The 12263-nt window shown below is 37.0% G+C and overlaps 1 protein-coding gene across 3 annotated transcripts in view; it reads right to left on the reverse strand.

Moving 5' to 3' along the window:
* The window catches only part of ESYT2 (extended synaptotagmin 2), an 81081-nt gene that overhangs the window by 37152 nt on the left and 31666 nt on the right, over positions 1 to 12263 (reverse strand). For all 3 annotated transcript variants that reach the window (XM_041487138.1, XM_041487129.1, XM_041487122.1), the window contains exons 4-6: positions 10949 to 11025; positions 5114 to 5186; positions 4195 to 4284 (exon numbers count right to left, since the gene is read on the reverse strand). In XM_041487138.1, the coding sequence (XP_041343072.1) occupies positions 4195 to 4284; positions 5114 to 5186; positions 10949 to 11025 (240 nt within the window). The remainder of the gene's footprint in view (positions 1 to 4194; positions 4285 to 5113; positions 5187 to 10948; positions 11026 to 12263) is intronic.

A 12263-nucleotide genomic window follows, 5' to 3' on the forward strand; every position in this document is an offset into this window, starting at 1 on the left:
AACACCAACTGTGATGGCCCTTAAAACATCCCATAAGCTACCAAAATCTAAAATCAGTGAAAAAAAAATGTAAGCTGTAGCAAATTTTAAGTATGCTGAGTAGCAGTGCAAATCATTCACTTCATAAGCAACAAGAATAATTCTTAACAAATATTATTCTAACAGTAGCTGTGCATCAGCATTTATCCAGGTGTTCCACAATCCTGACAGTCCCATATGTTCTAGAGACATTCTATGTATTCTACATAACCACTTTGTTTATTTCCAGCCATTTCACTGGGATTCATTATGGCTGCAAGCACTCCTTTTTGAGCCTAATTTTCATCAGGACTTAAAATTTTGAAAGTCCCATCCAGCCAGTATAATTTTGCAAGTTCCATCCAGCTAGTTTTCCAAAGGCAGACAAAATTAAATGAAATTAAACTGATATAAAAATTAATCAAAACTACAGGACAGAACCAATCTGTAAAGTGAGTAGAAGGAGAGTAGTACTCAAGTCAGCAAGTCAAGGAAGGCAAAACTATAAATCTGAAAACGAGAGCTTTGGAAGAGCTGCCCATTTTTCCTGGAAGACATCCTGTTTTCCAGCCATTGTTCTTTTTAGAACATTAGTATTTTTATGTGTTTGTCTTATTGGGAGGGTTTTGGCTTCTATTAAGAGAAAATGGTTGGGTTAGGACACAACCTCAATTCTGAGTGTGCCACTGAGCAAGCTTTTGAAAATTACCCATTTACAGTACAACTATAAGCCATATGAACTTCTGTAACTGAAAAACAAATCAAAATAACTATGCACTGATTCATGCTACAAGTAAAACAATAACTAAAACTTTGAGAACCAACTATCTGGTAAATGTACATTATATTAATATAGTGAGAAGTATGCAAAGAACCTCACAAATGCTGACTGCTAATCCAGTGCCACCTTCTCTCTAGCACTGACACTCAGAGATTTAAAAGACTACTTCAAACATTAGAATACACATTAGAATATTTCCCTCCCTTGAAATGTCCTACATATCTGGACTTATAAAATAAGCTGATGAAACTTTTAGCACCTTCTTCACAATAACAGCAACAAAATACAGTATATAGGAAGTTTCATAAGATGTAAGAACTCTTGAAATAGCAAAATCTTTATGTGTTACTCAGAAATATGAGACTGGTAAACTCATAGGCCATGTTGCCTTATATAGTCATTAAGTCCAGCAAACAGATGATACAGAGCAAGAGGAATTGTTGCCAGTTACTTTAGACTGGAAAATATGAGAACAAAATCTAATGCCAGCTGCCAGCTAATTCCTCTTCTCTTCTAACAAAAATATTTAAGAAAAGCTTTCTTTGGCTGCAGCCATTTGCTCTCTAGTAAGAGAACAGAATTTGGTTCTTGCTATAATAAGCTTTATTTTACATTTTTCTACACAAGTTAGAAAAATAAACACCGAGAAAACACACTGCGGTGGGGAGAGAAGTCTGTTTGGAAAAAGCTGAACAGCCATGGACAACTGTCAAAGTTATGGGCTATCTTAGATTATTTTTGAACCATCCACCTTTAGGTTTGCTTGGACCTTGACCACTACCTTAGTTTTTAAATGAAAGGAGGGTGAAAAACACTTTTAACATTTTTGTAACTGAATACTTTTGGGGAGGGCTTGACTTTTTAGTCCAAGCTGATACTCTGCTCTATTTCCCATCCTTCTTTTGCCCCACTAATAAAGTGTCAGTGGTAGGACAAAAGACAAAATTTTTATGGACAAAGTATTTCCCAAAGTTCAGAAACTGACCCAAAATCAGGGGTGTTTCACTTGATATGTTTTCAGTTTCTTCTCTCAGGTGCAAGTTGTCCTAGTTAAGCACTTTGCAGATGCATCACACTTAGAAAAGAGAGGGCACAGGTACCCGAGTTAGAATCTACTGGAGAAGGCTCTGGGTGTACCACAAGTGGAAGGTTTGGATACCTCCTACCAGAGCAGGATGCTGGGAAGCAGAGCAGTGCCAGGAACTGCTTCTAAGGATTCCTGCTGCTGATCTCTCCCTCCTACCACTGCCAGCTTTCCTACCTCTCCCCCAGAAGGCACCAAACAGAAGCATCTGCAGGAGGTACCCCAGGGCAACCCAGACATACTGGGTCAGGTCATGGCTCCAGCACAGACTGTGTCAGAATGGCTTCTGCAGAAGGACTGCACAAAACAGAACTGAGAGAGACAACATAAACCACATCTAGACAATGCAGAAATGGTATTCCAGTAGGAGAAAAAGAGGCAGTGCCTCTCTCCACACAGCTACACTTTTCTCCCTGCTCCTCTAAACCAGAATGTTTGCATTTAACTTGTTTATTGGTTGGTCCCTGGAATGAGCTGGGGACTGTACTGAGTATGGAAGTTGTTTAGGAGAGGATTAAATAGCAAAATGATATCAGAGAGTATGCTAACAATTACATAGTGCAAACCAGCATAAGACAGCATTCAATCCTTTTCAGGGCCATGCTTACTTTGTTAGGATAAACATGAAGATTAACAGCTGTCCTACACTCACGGCTCAGCCAGAGATTAAAAATTAGGTGAAACTTAAGCAGACATCTCCTAGTGTTTAGGCTCACTTCAACAAAATCTGTGGAAATCCAAATTTGGTTCATCCCAATGTACTTCCTCAACTATTTCCAAATAAGAACAACAATGTCTTACCAGTTTTGCATAAACAAATTCACTTTTACAAAAACACTGACTAAATCGGGGACAAAATATTTCTGAATTCTTGCATATTTTATTAAGATTTAAGTCTCCATTCCTTCTACCCAAGCACACACGGTTTCTCTAGACAGATGAAACAAGACACATAAATACACAAGTGATGTAAGTTTTTTCTAGGCCATACATAAACACCTAAAACCAAACCTATCTTTTCAACATGGTAGCAAAAATTTATCGTGGGACATTTGTTCAAAAGAACTGTATCACAGGAATGTGATTTCTTTGAAGGAAGTAACAACATACCTCCTAAAGCTGTTGAGGAATTCACTCTCACCCCCCAAGCCTAGATCAGCTTTTCAGAGTTTCAGACTGCTGATGAAACCAAGATTATCATTTTGTGATGCTTCAAAGTGTCTAAACCCATGCACTTGTAATTTGTGACCTGCCAGTCTGAAACTGTTAAACCTTGACATAGTAGGTTTTAATGTTTAATTAGAACATCTTCAAGGAAAGCTTCCAATGGAAAATAGACTTTCAAGTAAGAGATGGAAACAATTTCTTTAAAGAAGTCTATGGAGCGTAAGAATTTCCACGTTGTTCACATTTTCTGTTAGGCTCTTACAGATACTTATTAAAAGCAGCTCCAAACTTCAAATTGCTGAAACTGCCTCACACACACATATACAACATCAAAGAATTTTCCACCAGCCAAGTGCAATGTGTATTATGTTATTCTTTATGCTTTTATATTAAAAAAGATTTGGTGAAGTACTGTGCCTAAAACTGAAAGCATTTGAGGGCTGTCCTCTTGTTTACATATGCCAGTTTGGCTGTATCATTTTCATAGCAGCAAGACCTTGTTGGCTCACCTTTGTTTCACTGTTATTCCTGCCCAAACATGCACTTTGGCCTAGTGCATTTCCCAGCTGAATTCTGTGACCTTCTCTCTGCTTTCCACTTTTGCTGCTATCATGGTCATTTTGAATTTTAATTCCATCTCACTATGTGCTTCATCCACCTTGGTCACTGGTAAATTGCCCACTTGCTATCTAGGACAAAAACTTCACAGTAGGTAGGTAATTTCCCATTTTAATTTGTGTTAACATCAGCACTGGTTTTCTTAACAACCTTGCACAGATTTTGTGAAATTTTAAGTTATATCTACAGAATATAATGAGAAAAGCAACAAAAGCTTTTCTACAACCAATTTAGATGGTATTTATTGATCTTTCCTTACCCAGAGGACTTGTAAGAGAAGTTTGACAGCTTTCACAAGACACACTTCCAAACACAAGACACACTTCCAAATTCCAATGTAATTATTATCCATCTTGGTTCCTGCTAGCATTCATAAATTTTTTTCAGTGTTTATTTGCCAAAGTTCAAGCAAACAGTAGTGATTTCCCAAACTGTTTCCTTTTGCTGCTTAATTCTTGCTCCATCATTTTCTATCTACCATCAGCAGCACTCTAAAAAAATTGGAAAGGGAGATAAAAGTGCTTACAGGTTTTCTAAGGAAAAAAAGAGATAGTGCTCCAATTAGGGGCATGTCTCCAATTAGTGGTTCCAGGATAACCCTCATGGTGCCATGGATCTGTGAAAGGGGAAGAAAAAAAAGACAATGAAATTTACGTTGGTCAAATTTTAAATAAAATTTATTTGCTGGCAATGTTCACACGTCTAATTCATTAAATTCTTGTTTACAGAAAAACTTTATATATATAAAAAAATTCTTTCTTTATATGTCATCCAAACCCCCAAAAATACTCATACAAGCACTTAACAGTTGTGCTTGAAAACTCATTACATACATCTGTATCATGCATGTTGGTGGTAATTTCTTAAAAATGTGAAGTAGATTATTTCTACAGCTCCATGTAAACAAATGTGACACAAGAAGCACAGTGGCACCACAGGTACTGGAGCAAAGCAGGTAAATGCTTACAGGTATGTCAAGACATACAAGCAAAAGAGCTAATTCTGCTCCTTAGGGAGAGATCTGTTATCAGAAAGTTCAGGAAATCTCAGAAACAATATCAGAAGGCAAAGCTACTAATAGCAATTGCATCTAAACCAGTAATTCTATCTGATGTTTAGATATTGCATGAAATAAAATTTTAAGCTCCATGGTGCCTTTAAAAACTGGCACATCACTTGAACCCATCACATCAGCTTGAAGTGAAATTATCTCTAGGTTTTCCTGAAGTAAATGTTACATATTTGTTCTACATCTTAAATGATTTTTTTTCTTATGTTAAGTCATGTTACTGAAATTCTAATGCAGTATCAATACCATTCAAATGGCTGGGGGGGGAGGGAGAAACTAGAAAACTACACAATTACTGTTGTTTTCTTACAGATGATTTAATCAGAAAATAGTGATTTAGGGATATGAAAATCAAAAGAAAAAAACTGAACTTCACCTGTATGCTTTTCACACCAGCTCTGCAGAAGTATCTCTTGATCTCCAAATCAATTTCACAGTTTCCAACAAAACTAAACCAAAAAAGAAAGTACACATTTCACTTTTACAAACTAAATTGCAATAAACTGTTAGTTCTGTTTTGCAGTGTCATGACAACATATTCTGTCTCCCAGTGTATGCACAAAAAATGCCTGTTGAAATATTAGAACATAAAACAATGTCAGTTTGCTTAAACATTCCTTTCAAAACATCACTGTCATCAGAATCACTCAAATTAATACCTAGTTTTGCTACCATCTCCAGAAGGATGCATAAGAAACAAGCCTTACAAGAGGCCTTACTTTTGGGAAATAATGGACACAGAACTCACACTCCATTTCAGGAAAGCTCTCCACAGATCTCATTGACTGTAAATGTACCCAAATCCACTCTCATCTAACATAATCATGAGAAGCACTAGACAGAGATGGTGGTTATGCTGAAAATGAAACTTGTCTGAAATATTCATAGACTTGCAAAGCCAGTCGTATTTAGAATTTCAATAAGCAGGGCATGCTGAGCTGAATGATCTTCTAAGCAAGTTCTAAGCCAAAAACAGTTGAGCCCTTTCTGAAGGGAGAGAAGGCAGGAAGCAAATTAGAGGACATTAAAAACTATGCATATTTTTCCCTGAACAGTTCTTGCATCCCATTTTTGGGGATGCAAGTTCAAGTGATTTGAAATTTTCCAGATGCTGCCCTGTATTTCAGATTTGTCAAAGTTGGTAAAAACAAGTCCCATCTATTTTGCTATGCTACAAGGCTACAAGATTATTCACACACAACTCAGGCTTGGATTTGTAACTGCTTTCCCTGAACCTTCATCCAGGTCAACCATGTACCAACAGAGCTGAGCAAACTTTTTTTTCCAAAAGCTGGCACTGCTGGGAGACACACTGGTTCTGAAAACAAACTAATTTTAAGACTCAACAAGAAATTTAGGAAGAAAGCTTTAAACTCTGATTTAGCATGGAATTATTCAATGATTCTACAGAATGAGAGCTAAAAGCAAAACCCAAGAGGCTGAATACCATGCTCCAGGTAGGGAGAGATGAGCTGGGCTAGGACACTCTCTAAGAAGATAGAGGCTGTAACAGAAGCACAAATGAAATCTGAAGAGATTTCTGAACAGACTGCCCAGGTAAAGAAAATGGAAGAAGGAGCCAAGTGGGATGGAGATGAGCCAGATGAAAGCCACACGCTGCTGAAAGGAGGGGGAAATTGTTTCCTCTGCAGGGCATCCTGTTCCAGATTCTGCAGCAGAGCTCAGCTTTCTGCACATTAGTTCCTCAGACCTGGCCTGCACAGTGAAACACTGTTAGCTGTGTTTGGGAGTATGAAGTAATCTTATTACAAAAATGTTTGGGGAATTGTGAACAAATGGAATTGCTCTCTTAATTGGCTATTCTAGGCTCAAGTCAATATAGAATAAATTACTCCTACAGTAAGAGCAGAACAGCAGGATTGCTGTTTCCTTCCCCTGAGCCTGAGGGGCACAAAGTACTACCAAAAGAAAAGACAAGGTGAGAGCTGCTGCATTCCACATATCCATTATCCAAATCATCTGCATCCTCCTCTGCTCTGTGTGTGGTGGTGCTGTCTTTGAGATTTCAACAAATACAAATCTTATCAATCCCTTAAACAGAAATAAACAATAGTACCAAGACTTTCCTGTAAACATCCATCACTGGAATTTATTTTCAACTATTCAAAAGACAACACTATGTAGAATCTTTTTTGTTTAATGGCCAGTTTGGGGAACTGGAAGACAACAACATGATGGGGTCTATGTCAAAGGAAGGTGACAGTTGCTTTCCTTGGAAAGAATGTAGTGTGACTGTACAGTTTAAAAATAGGTATGTAACTTTTAATAAACAATTTAAAACGATGTAATTTCTATTTTTAACCTATCTAACTATATATAGAGATAGTAGAGATATATATAAATACACTCCCACATATATATATATATATATATATATATATATATATATATATATATATATATATAATTGCATAACAGCATGACACAGAGAAGCAAGGTCAATTAAAACCTGCAACTGAAACCTCAATCTCGACACTCTGCAGCATCAGAACTATTTGTGTTACGAAGGCAGGGAAGCAATATGCTTGTTTGAAAACCCATAACAACATGATGACAACCTGGAGTAAAAATAGTAACAAACTGCATTTGAGGGGACTAAGTCAACAACATTTAACTTTATAATAAAGCTAAATATGATTTTATCCCCCAAGATATTTGGCTGGGTCCATTAACAGTCGATGCCTACACAATTCCACTGTAATACACCATATTGAAAGCTCAACTTGAAACCTCATTTAGTAAGCAAATTCTATACATTCAGTTCATAATATCCCAGAAATATTTATGATCCCTTTAAGGTACAGAACGCTGAGATAGATCACAGAATGAGGACACTCTTGTAAGAATATTAACAGCAGCTGTACTGAATCAAAAGAGAAGCGTGATGTACTGCCTGTGGTCACTGTAGCCCATGGAAGATACCCAGAAGAAAAAATAAAAGGTTATGGCAAAAATATTTCCTATATTATAGTGATATGTGGTTCTGTACACAGGACTATCTTAATTGTTTTTAGAAAGTTTTTAGGCCCTATTTTTACATCTGTCCTCTGTCAGTATAATGTAGTGAGTCCTCCCATTCAAGTATTCCACGTTTGAAAAAATCTGCCATGAGTTTCAATCTGCAGCCTAAAACTCTTTCATTGCATCAATTTTTTTGTGTCATGAGAAGCTGAAAAAACTCAGGCTATTTACAACGTCTTCTTCAATCTCTCAATCTTCTTTGCTTTCTTTGCTACAGTTCACATTTAAATTGACTAAGTTTATCTTGTTTTCTGTTGATCCATAACTTTTATCCAAGTATTTACTACATTCACACACTTTAGCAAAGGTAAGATTTCTTTTTATTAACAATTTCTCAAGATTTTATCTTCATTTGCTCAAGTGGTTGAAATTTTTCCCTTGCACATCAAGAACTAGACTTTTAAACTGTAATGAGTTTTGATAATTTTTTTTAACATAAACTCCACAGTAAGAGAAAGGCAAAGCATTCCCTTCACAAATGTGGTCCTCGAACTCAGCCTTTGAACACATTCTCCAGTGAGTGCTTTGTGGATTAGCTATTCAAGCTACTTAGAGTGAAGTTCTTAACTGGACCCTGAGTGATGCACAAAACCTGCTCTGAAGAGTTCTGAAAAACACTCTGAAGCAATGATTGTAATGCACTCAGTATCCTTGCAGAAACAATAGAAACTAAACCAAAACACACTCCTTTTGCAATTAAAATTAAAAGCAGACAAAAAAAAACAAAGCCTCAACGATGATGCAAAAAAATACTCTAGAGTTTTAGAGACACATTGAAACTACTTTAATGCACTATGGAAGGTCCAAAACAAATGCACACACCCCACCACAAACAAATGACAGCAGAAAGGGCTAAAAGAAGCCACAATAGTGGAACTGCAGGATAAAAGGGGATTCTTAAAAGAATTAATGTACTTTAAACTGAAAAAAAAATATAAATAAAATCTTTCCTTCCTTCCCTCACCACACACCCCACAGGGCTTGGCTTCCTACAACTATTCTTATGAATGTTTAGAGAGATTGTTTGAGAGGTCCTTCTCAAATGTATTTAGAGAATGAAGGGTTTATAGAAAGCTCCTAACTTTAAACTTAGAAATAAATTAAAGTTATAACAAATTAATTTAACTGGAGATTAAAATCTACAGGGATAAATACTCCAAAGGATGGACTTTTCTCCAGCAGTGAGACTGCTCTTTATAATCTTGCAAAACTGCAATATAAGACATAATTTAGGGTTGGTATCTGTATTTAACTCTTTATCTAAATGTATCAAGAGGCACTTATTCTTCCTGTTATGACAGAAAATCCCAGTGATAAAACTCTCAGAGGAAATATAAATCAAACTACTGAAAAGCAAACAACAACATCAAGCAGTAACAACTGGTACAGGGGGCCAGGGGGGCTCTCTGTCTTAAACTTGCATACTAAAACCTTTGGAAAAGAGCCCTTTCTGAATGAGGAGCCAAGCACAAGTCTTAAATATGAAACAGGACTTCCTTTGATGATGGTTTTGTCTAAGCCTTAATTCCTAGAAGCTGTGATAGCCACCCCAGAGCACTCATTTCCGTTTTCTTCCTGGAAGCCTGTGCCACTGGCAGTAGGGACAGGATGTTGGGCTCAACAGGCACCCAAGTGACCCAGCTCTATTAGTGTTATTTAAACCACTTCAAGGAATTTATTTCAGCCTTTTAAACTGGAATCTATTGCAGCTGTCAACCACTTCTCTAGGTTGCAAGGTAATAATATGAGACATATGGGTAAAGATCTCCTTCAGGTCTGCGTAACAGGACATTATTCCTGAAATTTTTGTACAAACCTACCGGCCTTTTTACTTTTATCTAATTCATGAGGATGAGCAGAAATTAAAAAAAAAAAACAAACTAGATTTATTCTGTCTTCCTGTGAATAGTTCTGCCTTAAATGGAAGAAGTGGTTTTGGAACAGAAACAGATTCTTAAAAGCAATTTCTATGGACTGTTTGGTCAGACAAGATTATTTCCCTGAGGGCTCATCTCTGAAGAGGTGAGGCTGCTCTCCCAGCTGCTGTCAGAAGTGGGAACAAAGAGAAAACTGAAGGAAGTTGCTCCATTAGGGCTAACACATTCATCCAGTGAAATACGCTCTCAAGAGCCAATCCTGCTGGTTTTGGTCCAGCAACACCAATCCCTGATTTGGACAGCTCTCTTTTTCCTACAGAAATAAAAAGATTCGATTCAATACAGACTGGGCTCTGCTCACAGATGTAGCTCCCACCTGCTCTGGAACCCAGGGAAGGTGACAGCAACCTTTTCTCTTATCACTCTGGGGCCTGCCCAGCTCTGCCAATGCAGCAAAGGCTTCAGCATTGCTGAGCTTTAGACAAATAATTCAAATTTAAGAATTACCATGTTCAAATTTTGGAAGTGCCTCTGAAGCTGAGCTGCCTGATGACCCTCCTGGCTCCTGCCAGGGAAGCAGCGAGGAGCACAGAAGGCTGCTCCTTGCTGGACTGTCAGTGACTGACAAATTTGGCCTTTCCATAACCCACAAGAAGGCAGAAGTAGCCACGGTAGCACAGACCTATGATGATCAATTATAAAAACATTGCTGGGCTCACTGACTGAACTTTCAAAAAACTCTGCAACTGCAGATTGTGTTGAGAATGACTTGGGTAAATGTAGGGTAGACCTACTGAGAAACCTATATAAAAGGAGTCATGATGAAATAGCAAAGAAAGCTGAAGCAATGCAGCACAGTGATTCTGGCATTTTATAATACATAGATTTACTCTGATAAAGTAAACACCAATTGTTCTGTAGCTGTCATTATTTTTTCTAATACTATGTTTATAAAACAATCCAAGTAACAAACTCAAAAAATCTTACATCTTAGATTTCAGACTACATTTAATGGCAAAGTATTAATGCACTAAGGAAAAAAGTCAAAGATAGTGCTTTATCTTTGGAAAGTATTTTTTTATTAAGAAACATGACTTTAATGACGAAACCACACAGAGCTGATATTTCATTGCTGTTTACAGCATGCAGTTTCTTCCTCCATTCATACACAATTAGAACTAACTATATTTGCATAATGAATGATTCTCCTTTCAGGCCAACATAACTGCCAAATCAAACAACATGCAGATTATAAAGCATGGACCCCATTGTAATATAGTAACAAAGTTTACCTGATTTGAAGGTCCAAAATGATCTGCCTTTTGTCCACATTTTCAGTGTACACTTTTACACCATTTATCCTCAGAGGCTGGAACAATGAAGCAAGTAAAAGTTGGATTCTTCTACAGAAGTATATTAAACTCTTAACTTTGAATGAAAGATTAATATAGGTATATTCATGCCTGAAGTTAAGAACCTACTATAAACATTAAAAGGTGTGAAGTGAGGCTATCAATTTAGTTCAAATTATTATTTCAAGGGTAAAAATTACCTTGCTGGGATCCAACTAACTACAATCATTCTGGAATTACCCTGGGTATGGACCACTAAACTTCAAGATCTATAAAATATTTAACAATCAAGCTTTCCCTCTCCCCTGCTTAAACTGACTTCTCTGTAGAGGTATATGTCTAACACTCCCAAAGCATTCTTTTCTGTGTAACTACAACAACAAGCTAAATTTAGTTCACAAAAAAAACCAGTTGCCTTAAGTGGAAATTAGTGAGAATAGATGGAAAAGAATCTGTAATTCCCATAAAAAGTTGCGTCAACCACTCTGTGCTATCTTTCTAAATCACTGTGTTCACACTCTCCCCTCTCTCCCTCACACAGAATTAACACTTATCAATTACACACTCAAGCCCCAAACATCCATCAAACACTAGGCAGGAGTGGGTGACTAACAACGTCATTTTTGAGTTTTTCCTTTCTTGAAAAATTTTCGTATTTCTATTTACACCTTTTTGATAATTTCTGCAAAATCAAAATCTCACTGCTGTGCTGGGGCTGTGCAGCTCAATCATCTCCATCAAGGTTGCAGTATAAAGTAAGAATAGCTCTTTGTCATGTCCAAGGTTACTCAATTCAGCTGCAGAACCATACAGAGGTCTGGGAGCTAAAACCTACTTAAAATTAGTATATCTTAAAAGGAATGCTACAGTCTACAATACAAATATATCTAGGGCAGGACAAAGGCCCTGTGTAAAAGGTTTTACAATTTAAAAAAATAATAAACCCAACACACAAAAGGTGCAGTAAAGCATAATGAACTTTAACCTACATGAAATAGAGTCACAAAGAGAGGAAAAAAAAATCCCCTCTACCACACCTGAAAATTAATTTCAGGTTTCCTAACATTTGAGGGTGTGTGGGGGTGTTGATTCTTAAATCCTTATTTGAAATTCAATTTATGACAAGCAATAGAAACATGAAAGACAACTTCAAACAAAAGCTGTTAAACTGTATCTAAAGTTCTGGTTAATGCAGGGAAGATTATGTAGTGCTGAACCTGCTGCAAGCAGAGGGGATCATTCTCAGCTTGCACTG

The sequence above is a fragment of the Pyrgilauda ruficollis genome, unplaced genomic scaffold (assembly GCF_017590135.1).
Source record: "Pyrgilauda ruficollis isolate IOZ18807 unplaced genomic scaffold, ASM1759013v1 scaffold12, whole genome shotgun sequence".
In the NCBI taxonomy this organism is placed as follows: Eukaryota; Metazoa; Chordata; class Aves; order Passeriformes; family Passeridae; genus Pyrgilauda; species Pyrgilauda ruficollis.